This window comes from Canis aureus, chromosome 23, assembly GCF_053574225.1.
Source record: "Canis aureus isolate CA01 chromosome 23, VMU_Caureus_v.1.0, whole genome shotgun sequence".
NCBI lineage: Eukaryota > Metazoa > Chordata > Mammalia > Carnivora > Canidae > Canis > Canis aureus.
Genome location: NC_135633.1, coordinates 17,149,576 through 17,168,598, shown reverse-complemented (window position 1 = coordinate 17,168,598; position 19,023 = coordinate 17,149,576). Strand labels below are relative to the sequence as shown.

The 19,023-nt window shown below is 37.9% G+C and overlaps 2 protein-coding genes across 29 annotated transcripts in view; one reads left to right on the top strand and one right to left on the bottom strand.

Moving 5' to 3' along the window:
• The window catches only part of LOC144294674 (uncharacterized), a 133,754-nt gene that overhangs the window by 13,145 nt on the left and 101,586 nt on the right, over nucleotides 1-19,023 (top strand). The gene's annotated exons all lie outside the window — the stretch shown is intronic.
• LYVE1 (lymphatic vessel endothelial hyaluronan receptor 1) lies at nucleotides 7,785-18,826 on the bottom strand. The gene is made up of 6 exons (XM_077866486.1): nucleotides 18,517-18,826; nucleotides 14,546-14,717; nucleotides 14,297-14,436; nucleotides 10,575-10,886; nucleotides 9,877-9,955; nucleotides 7,785-9,334 (listed from the first exon to the last, which is right to left on the bottom strand). Exons 1-6 carry the CDS (start codon nucleotides 18,599-18,601, stop codon nucleotides 9,148-9,150), a joined length of 975 nt encoding a protein of 324 aa, XP_077722612.1. The 5' UTR covers nucleotides 18,602-18,826; the 3' UTR covers nucleotides 7,785-9,147.

Sequence of the window (19,023 nt, the reverse complement as noted above, 5' to 3'; positions counted from 1 at the left end):
CCTCCATGTATTTGTGCTTTTTTCCATATTTTTTCTTGTTGATATCTAGTTTCATAGTGTTAAGGTGAAAAAAGATGCATGGTATGACTTTCGTCTTTTTTAATTTGTTGAGACTCGTTTTGTGGCCTAATATGTGATCTGTTCTGGAGAATGTTCCATATACACTTGAAAAGAATATGTGTTTTCCTGTTTTAGGATAGCATGTTCTAAATATATCTGTTAAATCCATCTGGTCCAGAGTGTTATTCAAAGCCACTATTTTCTTGATGATTTTCTGTTTGGATGATATCCATTTATGTAAGTGGGGTGTTAAAATCCCCTACTATTATTGTGTTGCTATTAATTAGTTTCTTTATGTTTGTTATTAACTACTTTATGTGTTTGTGTGCTCCCATATTGGATACATAAATATTTAAAATTGTTAAATTTTCCTATTGGATTGTCCCATTTATTATTATATGTAGTTTCTTTCCTTGTCTCTTGTTTTTCTTTTTTTGTTTAATTTTTATTTATTTATGATAGTCACAGAGAGAGAGAGAGAGGCAGAGACACAGGCAGAGGGAGAAGCAGGCTCCATGCACTGGGAGCCCGACGTGGGATTCGATCCCAGGTCTCCAGGATCGCGCCCTGGGCCAAAGGCAGGCGCCAAACTGCTGCGCCACCCAGGGATCCCTCCTTGTCTCTTGTTACAGTTATTTATTTATTTATGTTGGGGAGGAGCCTTAGGAAAGGGAGAAAGAAGAGAGAGAATCTTAGGCAGGCTCCATGCCCAGTGCAGAGCCCAACACGAGGCCCCATCATACGACCCTGAGATCATGACCTCAGCCAAAATCAGGAGTCAGATGCTCAACTGACTGAGCCACCCAGGCATCCCAAGAGTCTTTGTTTTAAAGTTTACTCTATTCAATATAAGTATTGTTACTCTGGCTTTCTTTTGACATCCATTTGCATGATAAATGTTTCTCCATCCTCTCACTTTCAATTTGCAGATGTCTTTTGGTCTAAAATGAATCTCTTGTAGGCAGATGGGTCTTGTTTTTTTTATCCACTCTGATACCCTATGTCTTTTGATAGGAGCATTTAGTCCATTTAAACATTCAAAGTAATTATTGATAGATATGTATTTAGTGCCATTTTGTTACTGGTTTGTGGTTGTTTTTCTAGATTTTATGCCCCTTTTTTCTCTTGCTCTCTTTCATGGTTTCTTGGCTTTCTTCAGTGATATATTTGGATTTGTTTCTTTTTATTTTTTGCATGTCTATTACTGGTTTCTGATGTGTGGTTACCATTTGGTTTGTATAAAGCATCTGCATATAGCAGTCTATATTGAGTTGATGGTTGCTTAAGTTTGAACCCATTCTTTTTTTAAAATTTAAATTCAATTAGCCAACATAGAGTACATCATTAGTTTCAGATGTAGTGTTCAATAATTTATCAGTTGTGTATTCTTTACTCCTCTCTTCTCCATGTTTTAGGTATATGGTATCATATTCACATCATTTTATTCTAGGAATCCCTTGCCTGATTTTTACAGAAATACTTATTTTTACTGCTTTTATATTTTTTTACTTTTCATACTCTCACTTATGGTCTTTCCTTTCCACTCAGAGTTCCCTTTGATATTTCCTATGGGGCTGATTTAGTGGTCTTGAACTCCTTTCGATTTTCTTTGTCTGGGGAAGTGTTTATTTCTCCTTCTATTCTGACTGATACCTTGTTGGATAGAGTATTCTTGGCTGCAGATTTTCCCCTTTCAACCCTTTGAATGTATTTTGCTACTCCCTCTGGCCTTCAAAGTTTGTCCTGAAAAATAGATATTAACTATTCTGCTATCTTAATATCCCAGATAGCCTTATAGGGGTTTCCCCTTGTATGTAACTGTCTTCTTTTCTCTTACTGCTTTTTAGTAGATTCTTTTCAAAAACCTACTAATGGACATTAACATAATATGCTTTTAAGATATTTTTTTTGTTATGGTATAGTAGTCTTATGTAGTTTGCTATTATTATTTGCTATTACTATGATTATTTATGATGTTGACTTTCGATGAAACGATAATCTTCACAGATAAAAGAATATGCACATGGAGTATTCTATTAGGTCTTTTCATATTCATAAGGATTTTAGTCTCAACTGTTTTTTTCTTTTTTGATCACAAAGAATGTCTTCAACTTAGCTGAAGACTAAATCCAAAGAAAATAACAACACATGGGGCACCTGGGTGGCTCAGTGGTTGAGCATCTATCTGCCTTTGGCTCAGGTTGTGACCTGGGGTCCTGGGATCAAGTCCCTCATCAGGCTCCCCTGAGGGAGCCTGCTTCTCCTGCCTATGTCTCTGCCTCTCTCTCTCTCTCTGTGTCTCTCATGAATAAATAAATAAAATCTTTAAAAAAGAGAAAATAACAACACAATTGGAGTAGTAAATAATAAAGTCTGGAAATGTTTCAAAAGGGATCTAACTTCTAGAAAACACTAGTATTTAGTATGCAGAATTCCAGATTGCCAGGAAACTATCCTAGACTTCAAAGACTAAAATAAACATCAAGAAACCATTTTTTTTTGGTGAATATTTATTGGCTTTGTGATTGTTGAGGGACTTCAATTTCTTGACTTGACCATGGTTCAAAACACATTGCAGTTTCCTTGTTAAAATGAATATTAATGAGATTGCTCCCAATGGTGAGTCAATAGCCAACTCAGAGAGTAAAGTTCAAATACAATAACCTTTCTGCATTCTTCTGGTTTGTTTACAATTGCATTCTATACTAAAAGACATCAATATGAACAATATTTAGGCAGACAGGAACAGTTGGCCCTATGTGAATGATCTTAACACTTAGTATAAATACCTGGATAAAGGTAAGACTTACAACTCATGAAATCCCAAAGAATATGTACATTCATTCACTCAACAACATTTACTGAGAGCCAGCTAAGTATGTGCTAGCTTAGCATGTGCTGCACAAGTACTAAAGATTAAAAAAATAATGTATATATACAACCAATGATAATTGGTTAATAAGCATTATGTAATAAGCATTATATAATCAAATTGCAAAGAGAAGGAATGAGAAAGATTCATTAATGTGATGGGAGGCAGCCTTCTAAAATGGCTCCCAGTGATCCCTGAGTTCTGGTATTTATGCTTTTGCAAATCCCCTCCCCTTAAGTATGGTCTGGACATAGTGATACTTATAATGAATAGAATAATAGCAAAAGTAATAGAATGTCACATCCAAGATTAGATCTAAAAGATGATTTCCATCCTGCTATCACCATCTTTGGCTTTTTCTCTTGCTTGCTCTGACGAAGCAAATTGCCATTTTCTGAGCTGCCCCAATGGAAAAGTACTGAGGGCAAACTTTGGCCAAAAGCAAACAAAGAGCTAAATCTTGCCAACAACAGTATGAATGAACCTGGAGTTGATTCCTTTCTAATAGAGCCTTGAGATGAATATAGCCCTGGCCAATGCTCTGATTGCAACTCTGTGAGAGCTCTGAAGCAGAGGACCCAGTTTCTGACCCACAACACAAGATAATAAATGTTGTTATAAGCTATTAAGTTTTGGGGTACTTTGTTATGTAGCAATAGATAACTAATAAATTAGGAAGTGGAGCAAGGGCAATGAAAACAGAAGGAACAGCACTTGCAAAGATGAGAGAGGAAAGAATAGATTAAATTCTGGAATGGCAAATGATCCTGTGTGGTTATAGCATGAAGTATCTTTATAAGAATGATTCAACGTTTGAGGTGAGGATTGGAGGCCAAATTGTAAAATGTTTTTTTTAAAATATTTATTTATTCATGAGAGAGACAGAGAGAGAGTGAGAGAGAGAGAGAGAGAGAGAGAGGCAGAGACACAGGCAGAGGGAGAAGGAGTTCTCCATGCTGGGGACCCGATGTGGGACTCGATCCTGGGTCTCCAGGATCACACGCTGAGCTGAAGGTTGATGCTCAACCACTGAGCCACCCAGGCGTCCCGTAAAATGTTTTTAATGTAATTTGTATCAATCAGTCAGGGTTCCCTTCAAGAGAAACAGAAACCTCTCTACATATTTTTATTTTATTTATTTTTAAGAAGATTTTATTTATTAATGAGAGACAGAGAGAAAGAGAGAGAGGCAGAGACACAGGCAGAAGGAGAAGCAGGCTCCATGCAGGGAGCCCGATGCGGGACTCAATCCCGGATCCCAGGATCATGCCCTGAGCCGAAGGCAGATGCTCAACCGGTGAGCCACCCAGGCATCCCCCTCTCCACATATTTTAAACAGAAAAAGTTTAATATGGGGAATTAGGTACTTATAAGATGATTAGAAGTGTTTAAAACTAAGTCTGATCACTGCTATGACTATAATTGCTTCTCAACATCTATGAAGCTAGGCTAGCTTCTGGAGCTTTGCTGCCGGAAAGCCCAGTATCTCCATGATCATACTTGCCTGTATCAGTAGCTGAAGTAGCATAAAGTTGGTCTCTCCTCCTTTTTTGCCTTCTTACTTATGTGGATGTGTATTCATTTGTAGACCCTTTTGATTCTGGAAGTCCAGCTGTAGACAATCTGGGAAAGGCAGTTTTAATTTTTCATCCTCTATGGTTTAGGAAGGCACACACTTAATGGATGCTGAATGCCAACCCACCATATCCACTTAGAATAGTAATGTGTTTGGATTTGCTTCTGGAAAAAAAATGAAGGGTCCCCAAAGGTCCAAGAAGTGGCATAATAAGCTCTGTATCTGAGAAAATTCATATATGTAGTGTAAGGGGTTGGACTCAAGGTGTGACAGAGAGGTTGCTGAGACTGGAAACAGAGCAATGAAATAGAAGAAAAGTGATAAGAGCTTGAGCTCAGGTTTGGGAAATAGCAAGGAGAAGTCAAAGTAAATTGAGTTCATTCCAATCCAGTTAATATCTAATGTCACATTCAAACTCTTATGTCCCTTAATTCATGTACCCTGAGTGATACTACTCTAGGGACTGTATTTTTTTAATGTAATGATAGTATTCCAGAAACCATACTTTCTTACTATATTATCAAGTCTAATAATTCTTTATTCTTTATTAAGCATAGGTCTCCAGGATTCAGGCTTGGAGTGGTGCTGAAATGAAAGAAACATAGCACAACAAACAAAGTTAACTTCACAATAATCCTTTTTAAAAAATTTATCTTGGGGATCTCTGGGTGGCTCAGCGGTTTAGTGCCTGCCTTCAGCCCAGGGTGTGATCCTGGAGTCCCAGGATTGAGTCCCACATCAGGCTCCCTGCATGGAGCCTGCTTTTCCCTCTGCCTCTGTCTCTGCCTCTCTCTCTCTCTCTTGAATAAATAAATAAAATCTTAAAAAAATAAAAAAATAAAATTTCTCAAAAACTATGATCATACATATGCCACAGAAAAGTTTGTAAGAATTTCCTTCCAATCCTATCTACTTCCATCATAGCCCCCATGTACTGTGGGGCATCTCCTTCCATAAATCCCCCAAATCTCTCTCGACACCTAGCCTCCTGTAATTCTTTCTTTCCCCATTTCCCTTTTATTCTTGCCTCCTCATTCCTAAGGTTGATTTTGACTCTCTCCAGCAAAGTAAACCATTCCTTTTTTGAGGGGGAGACACGGGGAAAATTAGACTGGCAATTAGAGAAGTAAAGTTTGCATGTTAATATTTGTCTTGCCACTGTTTTCACTGTCCACTATTGGATATTTTTCATTTTTTACCTCCAAACTAATTTCTCCTTATTCCCTTCCAAGACACTTGCATGTTAATGGCTTTAAAAAATCCTTATCTTTAGTCCTGCTTTCTCCTGTATCTAAAAATTTACCTATTTTTTAGATACTTCCATCAAGATTTTCTGTTTCCATACCAGAAATAACATACTCAGGCCAAGCTCATTTTCTATCTCAAATATGGTTCCTTTTTCCTCATATTCTAACTTTGCTAGTGAAATAACCATTCATGTAGTTGCCCAAATTGAAAATTCCACTGTCATTTTTGTGTTACTTTAATATCTCATCAATTAGCCAGTATTTCTGATTTTAGTCTCAGAAATATATTTGGAATCCATTTTCTGTCCTCTATCTTCATTGCCATAGTCTAAGCCCTTATCATTTCACACTGGTATGCTTTGTCTTACTTCCTCTAATCCCTCTTTTCTGTAGTTCAGCAATTCCCATTTACTGATCCTGGGACCAGCTGGATCAGGTTCTCTGGGAGTTTTTTGCTTTTGTTTCTTTGTTTGCTTCAGTACAGCTCCCTAGGTCCTAAACATGAAAAAACATTCTGATTCTTTTTACTTGTATATTATTATTATTGTCCTTAGAAACCTGCTTTTTCCTGGAGCAATTGATTTTGCTTTGGGCACTAGCTAAAAGTCTGGAGAAGGGCAGTAACATTGGATCCTTTGCTTGGGAAATCAACATGATTCAATCCTATTCAAGCCAATGGGCATTTATAAACTCCCACTATGTACAAACATACGCTGGGCCTCAAGTCATCTTCTTTACTCTAGCTTTCTATCCTTAGAAATAAGGTTTTTACTGGAACCACATCAGCATATTTATATTGATAGTTGGCCTGGTTTTTATAAAAAGCAGATAGTTTTACAAAGGGGTAGATGTATACTATTCGAGCCAGGGAGGTTGGCATGAAGAGGAGGCATTTCTGGGCAGGGAGATCCTGTGTACCACCTAGAAACATAATTAGATGACTGTCTGCTTGCCTTGTTTGAAGACTGGCTTTGGTAGGCTGGACTGTAGGTCTGAACTGGAGTCATACCTCATGTTCTTCCAATTTCTCTATGTTTAATGGAGAATAAAAGAGAATTTGACTAGGAAGAAGGAGACCTCTAGACCAAGCTCTACTTCTAGCTATCTATGACATTTGATCCTATTTTGTCCTATTTAATCACTATGTTTTAGTGATTAATCCTTCATTTTTTTAACTTTGTGAATTAAGAATTTCGAGAAGCTTATCTTGGATCTTTGTGGGCCTTACATTTTCTGAGTATATAAGCTGGGGCAGTTAAGTCTTAGTCTTTGCTGAGGTTGGTGTCTGCATCAATGAGGGTACAGTTCTCAAAGGTTTTTAGTGTTCCCCCTTTTCCTTGTTAGTGAAATGGATTTAAGAAAAATTTCCTGAAGTTGGGTTGGGATTCCTGAGTTTTTCTTATTTTACCATTGTTGTTTTTGGCAAGTGACTGATTTCAAACTTACATAGTGGAATAGTTGACATCGCTATATTGTCATTTGCAAAAGAAATGTGGTGGTTTAGGGAAAGAAGTATGAGCTCTGTAGTTATTCTGACCTGGGATTGAATCCTATCTTTAGCACTTAAGTAGACCTGTGACTATATATATATATATATATATATATATATATATATATGCTGGAAAGGTATATAACACATATCTTCAATGCATTACTTTAATGCAATATTGAAGTAATCTGTTTTTTTGCAAAAGTAAGAGGGACAATTTTGGTTGTTGAAAAACAAATATTTGTAAACCATGTAGTACAAGCTGCATGGGAAGTCATCAGAAAGGGAGAAAAACATGAGAGACTGTTAACTATAGGAAAGAAACTGGGGGTTGATGGAGGCGAGGAGGGTGGAGGATGGGTAATTTGGTGATAGGCATTAAGAAAGGCATATGGTGTGGTGAGCACTGGGTGTTATATGCAACTGCTAAATCATTGAACATTACATCTGAAACTAAGTATATACTATATGTTGGCTAATTGAATTTAAATTAAAAAAAGAAAGATATAATTCATCTGTGTAAATAAGGGAGCAAAGAAATTTTCGAAATACTTTTATTTTTTTAACACAAATCTCTACACCTCTTGGGCTCTTCTTGCTGAAAAAAGAACTGACGATACATTTATTAATGACATTTTTAAAGTGTGCTTTTGTGTATAGAGGTAATAATATACTTTTTAGGTATGTTAATAATAAATTAAGGTTATAATGACCGCATGTTAGAGAAAATAATGAATAGACTAGTCTTAGTAAAAAATTAGTTTTCCAAGTAGATAAGCTAGGGATATCAAAATTGAAAAAATTAGCTTCATACATTTTACTCTATGCAAGTTTTTGATAAATAACATTCAATTATAGAATGTCATACCTTCCCAGCACCTAACATATTCAATAAATGTTTGCCAAATTTTACTGCTTTTTAACACAGTAGTTTTCCTCAGTAATAATTTCTCAGATAAAACTAAAAATTTGTTTTTTTATTTTTTTATTTTTTAATTTTTATTTATTTATGATAGTCACAGAGAGAGAGAGAGAGGCAGAGACACAGGCAGAGGGAGAAGCAGGCTCCATGCACTGGGAGCCCGATGTGGGATTCGATCCCGGGTCTCCAGGATCGCGCCCTAGGCCGAAGGCAGGCGCCAAACCGCTGCGCCACCTAGGGATCCCAAAACTAAAAATTTGTAAGAGATTTTTTTTTTGTTCCTTACAAAAGTAAAAAAATCACTAAAAAGTGATTCCAACTCAGATTATTCAGAGATGACTACTATGACCCTATCTGTATTTATAGTTACCAACGACCATATGCTGGCAACATCGTTGGCCTCATTCTTTTTCTCTACTTACTTAGCCTTTACAAAGAGATCAGGTCTCAAGTCATGAGAATCTCTGTGGCCTTCAGTTGCTGAACTTTTCCTTCCTTCTTTTGTTCTTGCCTGGCTCAGAAGGGCATGCCAGATGATGTGTGTTACCTTTTCAGAATGAAGAAAGGATCTGGCCTGTGGAATCAATAGAGAAAGCCTTAGTCTCAGTGGTTTCTTGGTTCTCAACTCAGCTATGCTCAGCCAACTGAGAAGCCTCTTTATAAATGTGTTCTGATTAGTTGTTTTAGGTCCTTGTGCTTTGTGAAGCTCCTTTATCCCACAGAGATATTATTAGGACATAGTCAGGCTAGAAAGCTGTGGGAAGCTTTGGAGGTAGGAGGATAGGATCCAGAAAGAATTACAGAAGAAGTTCACCATTTGGTGAACTCCATAGTCCAAAGGTAGTCCTGAGTTGATTCCATTTAAGAACCAAGGGTGGACTTTCTTGTTTGGTTCTTGTCCTTTAAGTTTCCCCATCTGGGGCCAGGATATGTGTCAGGAAAGAAATCAGCCTCAGATGTGTCTTCCCATTTCTTTCTGTTTTAAACTTCAGCTTCCATGCATCGCACTGTGGTTTTGGTTGGACTCTTGGGCTCTTCTGGCTTTTTATCAGTTTTCTTTGATTCTTCATTAGGGTTGCTATCATCGGCTTTCTCTTCCTTTACTACTTTGGTTTCAATCATTTCCTTCTGCTGATTCTTGTTTGTAAAAGGAAAGGTCTTCACATACCTAAAGGCATAATCATAAAATTAAAATGAGAGATTTCTATGTAAAACATATGACAATAGGTAATGCTTTGTCTGTGATAGCTCATATTAGCACAGTACACTGGGTATCTTTATTTCAGAGAGATTCTAACACATGCACACTCAAATATATTAATGCATTCCCACCTTAATGGATTCAGTTAGATGAGGCAATAAGTTTGCAGGCCAAACTTGAGGCTGACCTCATAACCCTCCCACCAACAACAAAGAATTGAGAATCAAAATAAAACATATATTTTCCCCCTAGATGTCAGTCTTTTCTTCTTATCTCTTAATTTTCAAAGGGACAGCATTGACCTGTTTCTAAAGTCTAGATGACATGCATGTGCTGAAATAGTAGGAAAGATTGGGTGGTGGGGAGGAGAGGTGAGATGAAGAAGAAAATTTACAATATAAGAAGACTCTCATTTCTGTTTTGACTAAGAAAATGCTAAAAACCCTGGAAAAACACAAGATAGGAATGTGACATAAATTATAAGACTAACAATGGGCCAACAACCTCACCTTTTGACGTAGCAAACCGCCAAACCAGCTGCGGCAGCAAAGAAGAGGAGTGCAAGCACTAGCAGAGCCGTGGGGACACCTAGAGGAAACAGAGACATGGCCTGTTGGTCCTTTGCTTAAGCATTGTTGTGTGTTGCTCTTCTAAGAATTCTTTACACAGGATACAGACAACAGATAATGCAGGAGAAAAGCCTTCTCTGTGACCACAAAGGGGCTACTTAGAATGTTGGGCCCACATCTGGTTCTTTGCTTCTTGCCTATAGAAATCCTTGGCCTTGCCTCACATGCTCTCTCTATTCTATAAATTGCAATATGACAGAATCCATTTCCTCTCTGTGGCCTTAAGATAGGTTTGGAACTAATTAAATAGGAAGACTTTCTATCATAGGTACTGAAGGTATATATTTTTAAAAGAACTTTGATGTATTAATATATGATGACTTATTTTTAAAAGGGTTTGAGTTTTAAAAGTGAAGCTATTTTATACTTGTGATTTTTAGTTTAATCATTAAGGATTTTTGGAGCCCTCAAGTTCTATGGCTTTATGAAATTTGAGTTTGCATTAAGGTTTTACTTGTATTTGGCAGGTCTGAGTCTGACTACCTAATCTGAAGACAACCTAGTTTTTATGTATTGTCTGTTATACATAAATGCACAAACACAGACACATACACATACAATACACAGAAATCTTTTACCTCCAAACCCAACGACCTCATTCTTGAATGCTGCTTTATTTTCAATATATGACTCAGTTTCTGTAGATACGGTGCTAGTTTCCACAAAGGCTTCTGTTACACAAATCAATTTTCTTTTCCGTCGAGTAGAAGTGGAAGCCAGAGCAGAAGTAGGAGCAAGAGTAGGTGTAGCAGAGTAAGGTGCATCAGTAGATGAAGCTGAGTAGGTACTGTCACTGACTATCATTTCTGTTGTGTATATTGTCTCTTGAATGTTGAATATGGGATCTGTGGTGGTGATAATTTCTGGAATGCATGAATTAATCCAAGTATCTGTTGGGAGAGGGAAAAATACAGTAACAATTAAGTATTACAGCAGCTTCCTAACTGTCCTTCCTGCCTCTAGTCTTACTCCTCTTCAATTCCATTATATTGCAGCCAGAATGATCTTACAAAAATGTATATCTAATCATATCACTTCCTTCCTTAGAATCTTTCAGTGACTGCCTCGATTGCATGGCCTATAAGGTCTCCTGTGATGTATCCCCTACTGACATGGCTAGCCTTATCTGATCAGCGTGCTTCTCATTCCTCTTGCCTATTCAGACTTCTTCTGTTCTTTGATATGCTTTCTCTCATATCCAAGTCTTTGGCCATAATGCTTTCTTTACTTGTAAGACTCTTTGCCCCCTTTTTGCTTAGCTCAGTTTGAATATCTCTTTATTAGGGGAAAAAGTACTGAGCACAACATACTATGTTGGGAACTGAAAATATGGAGAAGTACAGCATAGTTCCAGTTTTCAGGACAAATGTATTCTGATAAAGGTAAGAGGAAATCACTGGGGATTCACAGAGGAGATGGCATTTGGGCAGGGTATGGAGGATTAATGTGTTTGTTCAACAAATATTTATTAAATAAATTCCAACTCTGTGCCAAACACTCTTTTAAGTGCTAAGGTCATGGTAAAAGAAGACAGAGTCCTTACTTTTAAGAGGCTTATATATAATGGAAGGATAGATTAAAAAAAAAAAAAAAAGAAAGAAAGAAGGCCAGGGGTGCCTGGGTGGCTTAGGTGGTTAAGTGTCTGACTCTTGATCTCAGTTCAGGTTGTGATCTCAGGTTTGTGAGATCAAGCCTCGTGCAAGGCTCCAGGCTGAGTGTTTAGCCTGCTTGGGGTCCTCTCTCTTCATCTCTCTCTGCACCATGCCCGGCCCCTCTCTCTCTCAAAAAAAAAAAAAAAAAAAAAAGCCAGAAATTTCAGAGGATGATCAATGTTAAGAAGAATATTAAACATGATAAAGATTTGGTAAACTGGTAGGGGTGGGGAATAGGAGATGGATACTTTGAATAGGATGATAAAAGAAAGTGAAGAGGTGATACTTAAACTGAGACCTAAGTGATTAAAAAAAGGTAGCCAGTAATTGAAGATCTAGGGCAAAGCATTCCAAGTAAAGAAAACAGGAAGTTCAAGAGCCCACAGTTGAATGAATTCAGTGTGTTTGATGAATAAAAGACTGGTATGGCTGGAACACAGCAGTAGTTCATCTAGTGGAAGAGGTAATAGAATATTCTAGTCAATAGGAATAGCGTAACCCAAGAATCCAGAAGCTTGAAAATGTAGTTATAGAAAAATGATAAAGAGTAGTGTGGCTGGAGAGGTAGTGTGTGTATATGATTGGGAACATGAAAGACTGCAAGCAGGAGATGACTGGGAAGATAAGCTGAAGCCAGAGTATTGAGATTCATAATTGCCATGTTAAAGCATTTGAAATTTATTTTATAGGAGATAGAATTTTCAATTGGTTCTACAAACCTCCCAACTGATATACAGGAGTTCTCATACATGCTCACTTTTATGTATAAAAGGCTTCATAGTTTACATCATATTCTCAAATAGGAAGTCACCCAAACGCTGTGGAGTAGAGGAGTAACATAATTATCAGTGGAGGTGGCGGAAGATGAAATGCAGTGGGGAGAGAGTACAACCCAAGAACAAGGGGGATTATTGCAATTGCAAAGAAATAGGGGGATCTAGAAGTACTGGGAGTCCTAAAACTTAGATCTTAGAGATCCCCTAGGGAAAAGTGATTTTAAACCCTGACTACAGGTTGGAATCATTTGGGGAGCTTTTAAAAAATATTGACGCCCAGAACCCAACCCACGCCTGATATGTTATTGATGTATAGTCATCACCATGGAAGGTGCTACATGGAAGTAGCATGGCTCAAGATTTAAATCCTGGCTCTTTCCCTTATTGACTATGACCATAGCAAAATACATACTAAGCATTAGTTATTTCTCCTGGAAATTACAAATGATACATTTATGTCATTTTACTGAGGATTAATGAGATACTAAATGTGTAGGGCCTAGCATAATGTATGGGCATGATAGACAAGATCTATCTAAGAGTTAATTTCCTTCGCCTCTTGTCATTAAATATAGCCAAGAGGGGCTACAGTGTGTGGGAGCAACAGCAGTCTGGTAACCATGATTCCTACTAGGTTGAGGGCACACCTGGAAGTGTTAGGCCCTAGCTCTCCTTCCTCTCCAAACTATGAATAATTTCTTTAGAATGTGCCAAGCACTCTGATATTAAACACAGAATGTGGTTGGAATCCAAGAAGAAAGATAGGAGTAAGGAGTATGGAAAGGCTTCTTGAAAAGGATGGCACTTGAGAATTGAATAAAGAGTAGCAGTTAGCTAAGTAGAAAGGAAGATGGGTATTGTGGCAGAGGGTACAGCATGAAACAGATGGTGAATGCAGAGCCAAACCTCCAATCTGAGCTATCATTTCATCCATGAAATGAGGAAAGAAGACAAAGCATCTTTCAGGTCTCTTTCTAGGTCAGAGCCTCTCAATTCAGAGAACCGATTGGACCCTATATTGCCTTTGGGCAGCAAAATGTAGCTAGTGCACATTTGTCTCTTAGATTTTAGAATGTGACTTTGGAATCTATCCTTGTATATGACCACTTAACTGTCTGACTTTTAGAAGGTCGGATTTATGAGTATGTGTGAATAGTAATAAATCAACAGAGGTTCTTATGATAACCTGAGAGCAAGTATTTAGTGAAAGAAAAACTTTCTGAGATGTTCCTTAGGTAAAGCACTTGGGATAAAGTGGCTGTGGTCTCCACACAAGGTTAAAAGGACAACTGTGTGACCATGAGCAAACCAATTCTATTTTCTACCTTCAAGTCCTTCCTTCATAAAATGAACATATCCTTAAAGATGTCAAGTGTAGCATCTGAATTTCTTCTCTTAAAAAATGAAGGTTAAGGGAAAGAACATGGTTTCAGAGTTAGATCTCCATTAAAATCTTTGTAGTAGTGAGAACTTAGACAAATGTACTTACGTCCTCTGAGCCAAATTTTCTCCTTTGCAAAATGGGGGTAACAAAGCATACCTTAGAGAATGATTGTCAAGGTTCAGTGTGATCACTCAGTACATTGCTTTGTCATTAGTGGATATTTCAATACCTTAAAAGATTGAGGGGTGTGGGTAATGGAGTCTCCTGGGAAGCCCTCTCCCTATGTTGTCATTTAGTCATATTTTCCCTAACTTTTTCCTCTGAGGGACACATGGCCACCTCTAGTCTGGTCACAGAGGCATTCGGGGGGGGGGGTGTGGTACTAAATTGTCATCACCATGATTTCTTCTATTGCTGCTCAGGGTTACTCTTCATAAAATGGATCGTAGAGCTATAGAAAACAAGGAGAGGCTATAAATCTGACTCACCAGATGAGTTGTAACAGTAGGCCAAGAACTTTTTGCTGAGTGAATTTCTCCAAACCAGGACACCTATCCCATTCTTCCCACACTTGGGGTTTGGGAGAATCCGAGGGATGACCAAGAGCTTATCTGCAACCCATCCATAGCTATAATAGAATACACATTAGTTGAATGGATACATTTATTTCTATTGCTGAACAAAAACACAATGCTGAAAGAACTCCAGCAGTGTTTGTGAATCTAGTTGTTTCTCACCTGCAAGTCTCAAAGCCAGACCTCCGTGCTGCTTCAACCTGGTCTTTGCTGGCCAAAGTTAGTCCCATCAGCCTACAGGCTTCCTGGGCTTCTGTGAAATTCAGCTGCTGGATTGTCTTTTTGTTTACAAGGGTGACCCCCACGATTCTGCATGGCCCTGAGATGGAAAGTTCTGCAAAGAAATCACAGAGGTCCTCAATTTGCTGCTGTCCTTGTTCCAAGCCTATAGGCTGTTCTTCCCTGTAGAACATTATGGTCTTGAAACAGCAGTGAGGTTTTTGTGGCTGGGATTCAAGTTTATAAATAATAGAACACAGGCCAGGCATTTCCCACAAGGACATCCTGCTGGATTAGCTGGGTCCTTGCTCTGGTCCAAGCTGTACCCTCTTATCAGATCTATCATACCCCACTGCATTAAAGTGCCTTGTTCCTTATGTGGAGGCTTTGGCTACCAGTTCCTGGGGATGGATCTAGGTGATGCAGTTGCTGCAAACCTTTTTGGAGTCTATACAATGAAAGGCCTGAGACTTTAAGAAAGAATTCAGGGCTCTGGTTAATAGAATAGTTAACAACACTCCAAACCAATGTGGCTTAGGAATACCACTATTTCTGAGATGAGCTGAAAAATGTTGCACTTAATATAACAATGTGAGCTTTCTCATTCCCAAGTCTTCTCTGACCATTGGGGGGCAGGCTTACTCAGAAGTTCCTGGAGGAACTGGGCAGTAAACCTTGTAAGACAAAGAAACAAAATAAAGGAAGTTGAGTTTTAGAGTCATACCTGTATTTGAATCTGGCCTCTGTCACTTGCTAGCTCTGTGATCTTAGGCTAATTACTTCATTTCTTTGAGCCTCAGTTTCCTTATTTATAAAATTGACAAAGTAACAGTAACTAGTGTTTAGGATAGTGAGAGTTGAATGAGTTAATTCAAGTAAAAATGCTTAGCATAGTCCCTGACACATAGTAGATGCTCAATAAAGCAAAAATAGCATCATTATCTTATTATCTCCAAAGCTTTTTGGTTTTAGTATGCTAATGATTGATCTCTCTAAGGAAGCTAAGGCTCTTGAGCAGATGCATTTTGAATATATTTTACTTAAAGATATTTTTTTTTTAATTTTTTTTTTAATTTTTATTTATTTATGATAGTCACAGAGAGAGAGAGAGGCAGAGACACAGGCAGAGGGAGAAGCAGGCTCCATGCACCGGGAGCCCGACGTGGGATTCGATCCCGGGTCTCCAGGATCGCGCCCTGGGCCAAAGGCAGGCGCCAAACCGCTGCGCCACCCAGGGATCCCTACTTAAAAGTTATTGAATCCAAGAGTTCTTTTGATCCCTTTTCTTAGTTCTGGGATTTATAGATCTGTATGAAATTGCAAAGTTGTATTGCATTCAGGTACATTATTCCTATTGGGCTTTATCCACAAAAGTCCATAAAAAGGCATTACAAAGGGACTATGCTTGTATATAGATCTGTGCATTGGATGCCCAGCCAAATGCTTTGGCCACTTTCTAGGTTGATATTTAAAGTAAGCTTTTTTGCAAACATGAAAGGAGCATTTCTCAGTCTTCCGTGGGACCTTGCTATGCTCTGGAGCAGGGGGCTGGAAGAGGGGAGATGTATATGATGTACAATGTTTGGATGGACTTATTTGCCTTTAGACCTTGCTCTCACCAAAAAAGAAACCAGAGAGCCAACACCCCAATATGAATGTGACAACACAGCCTTTTGACTATATACGCTAGTACTAATACCTATACTAATACTGATATTAATACTAATGCTAGTATTAATTCTAACATCTATCATCTGTTCATGCTACTCTGTGCCAAATCGTGTTTCCTTTAATAGAAAGTAAAGATTCAGGAAGACTAAGTAACTTTCCCAAGCCCAAGGATATAGAGCAAAGATATAGGGCAGATTGGGGGCACAAAACCACTTACGACTGACTCTAAAAACCCAGTCCTTAACTAGGACACTATTCTGCTTCGTGTTGTATTATGGGGGAGTAGATGAAACAGACACACACACACTGTACAACTAGAACTGGTCTCTCCAAACACACATTTGTCCTAGAATTGGCTTATTTAGTTCATGAATTTGCTATTGCTCAAATTTCATGGCCACTTCTTTGGGAATACCTGCAAAGAAGGTTTATTATATAATTACACTATAAAGTGGTCTTGCTACTTTTTTTTAATCAAAACTCATTTTAACCTTCAAAGTCATTATTCAGAGTAATGATAGACCTATTCTGGACAATAGGCCTAGCTTTGGTTATGTTGTCTGTTATTAATTGGCTCTGGGATCTTGGGCAAGTTTTCATCTATAAAATGGAAATGATTATATCTTCTTCACAGAATTTTTGTCAGAATAGATAACTCATATCTAGCAGAGGCTGGGTCCATCATAGGTAGTCAACAAATAGTAGTTATTTTTATGCTTTCCTATTTCATTTAAAGACAAAAATAGGGAGCTGGAATCCAAGAGATACTCTACTAATCTCTTCCTTAAGATTGTTTTAGAAAACAGGCATAGTAGAAATACCTTATGCTTAGGATCCAACAGAGCCGAATTCAAGCCCAAGCTTTATTATTTACCATCTTTCTGGCATCAGGCAAGTCCCTTTGCCTCACTTAAGCCTGTTTATTCATCTATAAAATGTCTTCTTGAGATGATTAAATGAAACTTTATATATTACATATATAAAAGTTATATATATGTATTATATAATTTAATTTCCTTAGGAAAATTTTGCCGTCATCAAAGATGGTCCAAACATGGAATCATAGAACAGTTTCTAAAAGTTTGGGAAATGGCAGCATTGTGGGGGAAAATGAATAGTATCCACAGGAGAATTTCAAAGAGGACAAAACTTATTTGGGAGTAACACTTCTGATATTTGAAAAAAATCAATTTTATAACTCTAGCCACTCATAAAATTAAATATAACAATAAATGAATCAACCTGGGATATCTGATTCCAAAATATATTCTATTTCATTTTTAAAAATTTTATTTATTCATGAGAGACACACAGAGAGGCAGAGATACAGGCAGAGGGAGAAGCAGGCTCCTTGCAGGGAGCCCAATGTGGGACTCGATCCCTGGACCTGGGATCATGCCCTGAGCCCAAGGCAGATGCTCAACTGCTGAGCCACCCAAGCATCCCCCAAATATTTTATATCACAGAACATCTTCCAGCTTCAGAACACACAATTTTCCTTTTAAAGTGCTCATATTTTCATTTGCCTGGAGCCATAATGAGTGATTTGTGGTTACAATTTTTTTGCCTACATTGCAGAATGAGGTTACCACTTAGGCATCTCAAAAGCCCAGAAATCACTTATAGTCATTTCGTTGGTAGGAAACTAATGACTAATTTTCAAGTCTATATTTTCAGGTTTTTTTCAGTTAATTGGCTGTTCACTTCATATTTAAAACCTATGCATTCCATGGTAGTATAGTAAAATTGAAATTAAAATAATTATACTGGCACTTCCAAAAATATAAATCAGGTCAATATTTAGTGAAAGTGGCCATTTTCCCAAGTTCAGTGCTTGCTTAAAATTCATTACAATCGTGGTTTGTTTCTTCCATGAAACATTTTTATTTTATTTTTTTAATTTAAATTCAATTTGCCAACATATTGTATAATACCCAGCCATGAAACACTTTTAAAAACAAATGATCTCTCCCCAGTGTTTTCTTTTAAGATATTCTTATTAAAAAAAGATTCCATAACCAAAAATGAAAGTCAAGGTAACATAAAGATAAATGTGAATCATTTTGGTGAGGTTGACAATATGGTGAAAACATTTCTGGCAGAGCAATCCGACCAACTAGATCTTCTGTTGACATTGAAGATAAACCCTACTCCCAGCAATCCACAATTAAGAATTTGGTAGGCTTAGGACAATTTGCAAGATCTTGCCTTGCTTCAGGTGGGAAATCTAGTAAGAAACCTACCTTCTACACGGAGAGTTGCATGGACCAGGAGCCTTGTGGTCCAGATGGAGGCAAGAAGCAACACCAGGCTGAAGCATTTGGCCATTATGCCAACCCCTTCTGCACTAGAGAAGCACCCTGGATGGTCACTGGTAGTAATGGAGGCAGACAATCACCAGACTGGATGGAGACTTCTGGAAATATATCGGATTCCCACTGCTCCAGTTCATAACTGAGACATCCGGATTTCCCTGCTTTCAAGCTTCTGACTTGTCAAGGTCACTGGGGGAAATGAGTGACGTCCCTTAAATGCCCCGGCTGTACTTTGTGGATTGCTTTCTGGAAAATTTAGCTAATGCTGACTCAGAAAACACACGAATGAGGAAGCAGATAGCACAGCATGAACTGCTGGAGGTTTCCCTAATTCCCATATTCCCTGCCACCTCCCACTTCCCCAACCAGCTCATTCTCACACAGTTCATTGTTATTACCTGTAGAGCCTACTCATTTATATACTCCTAGGAATGT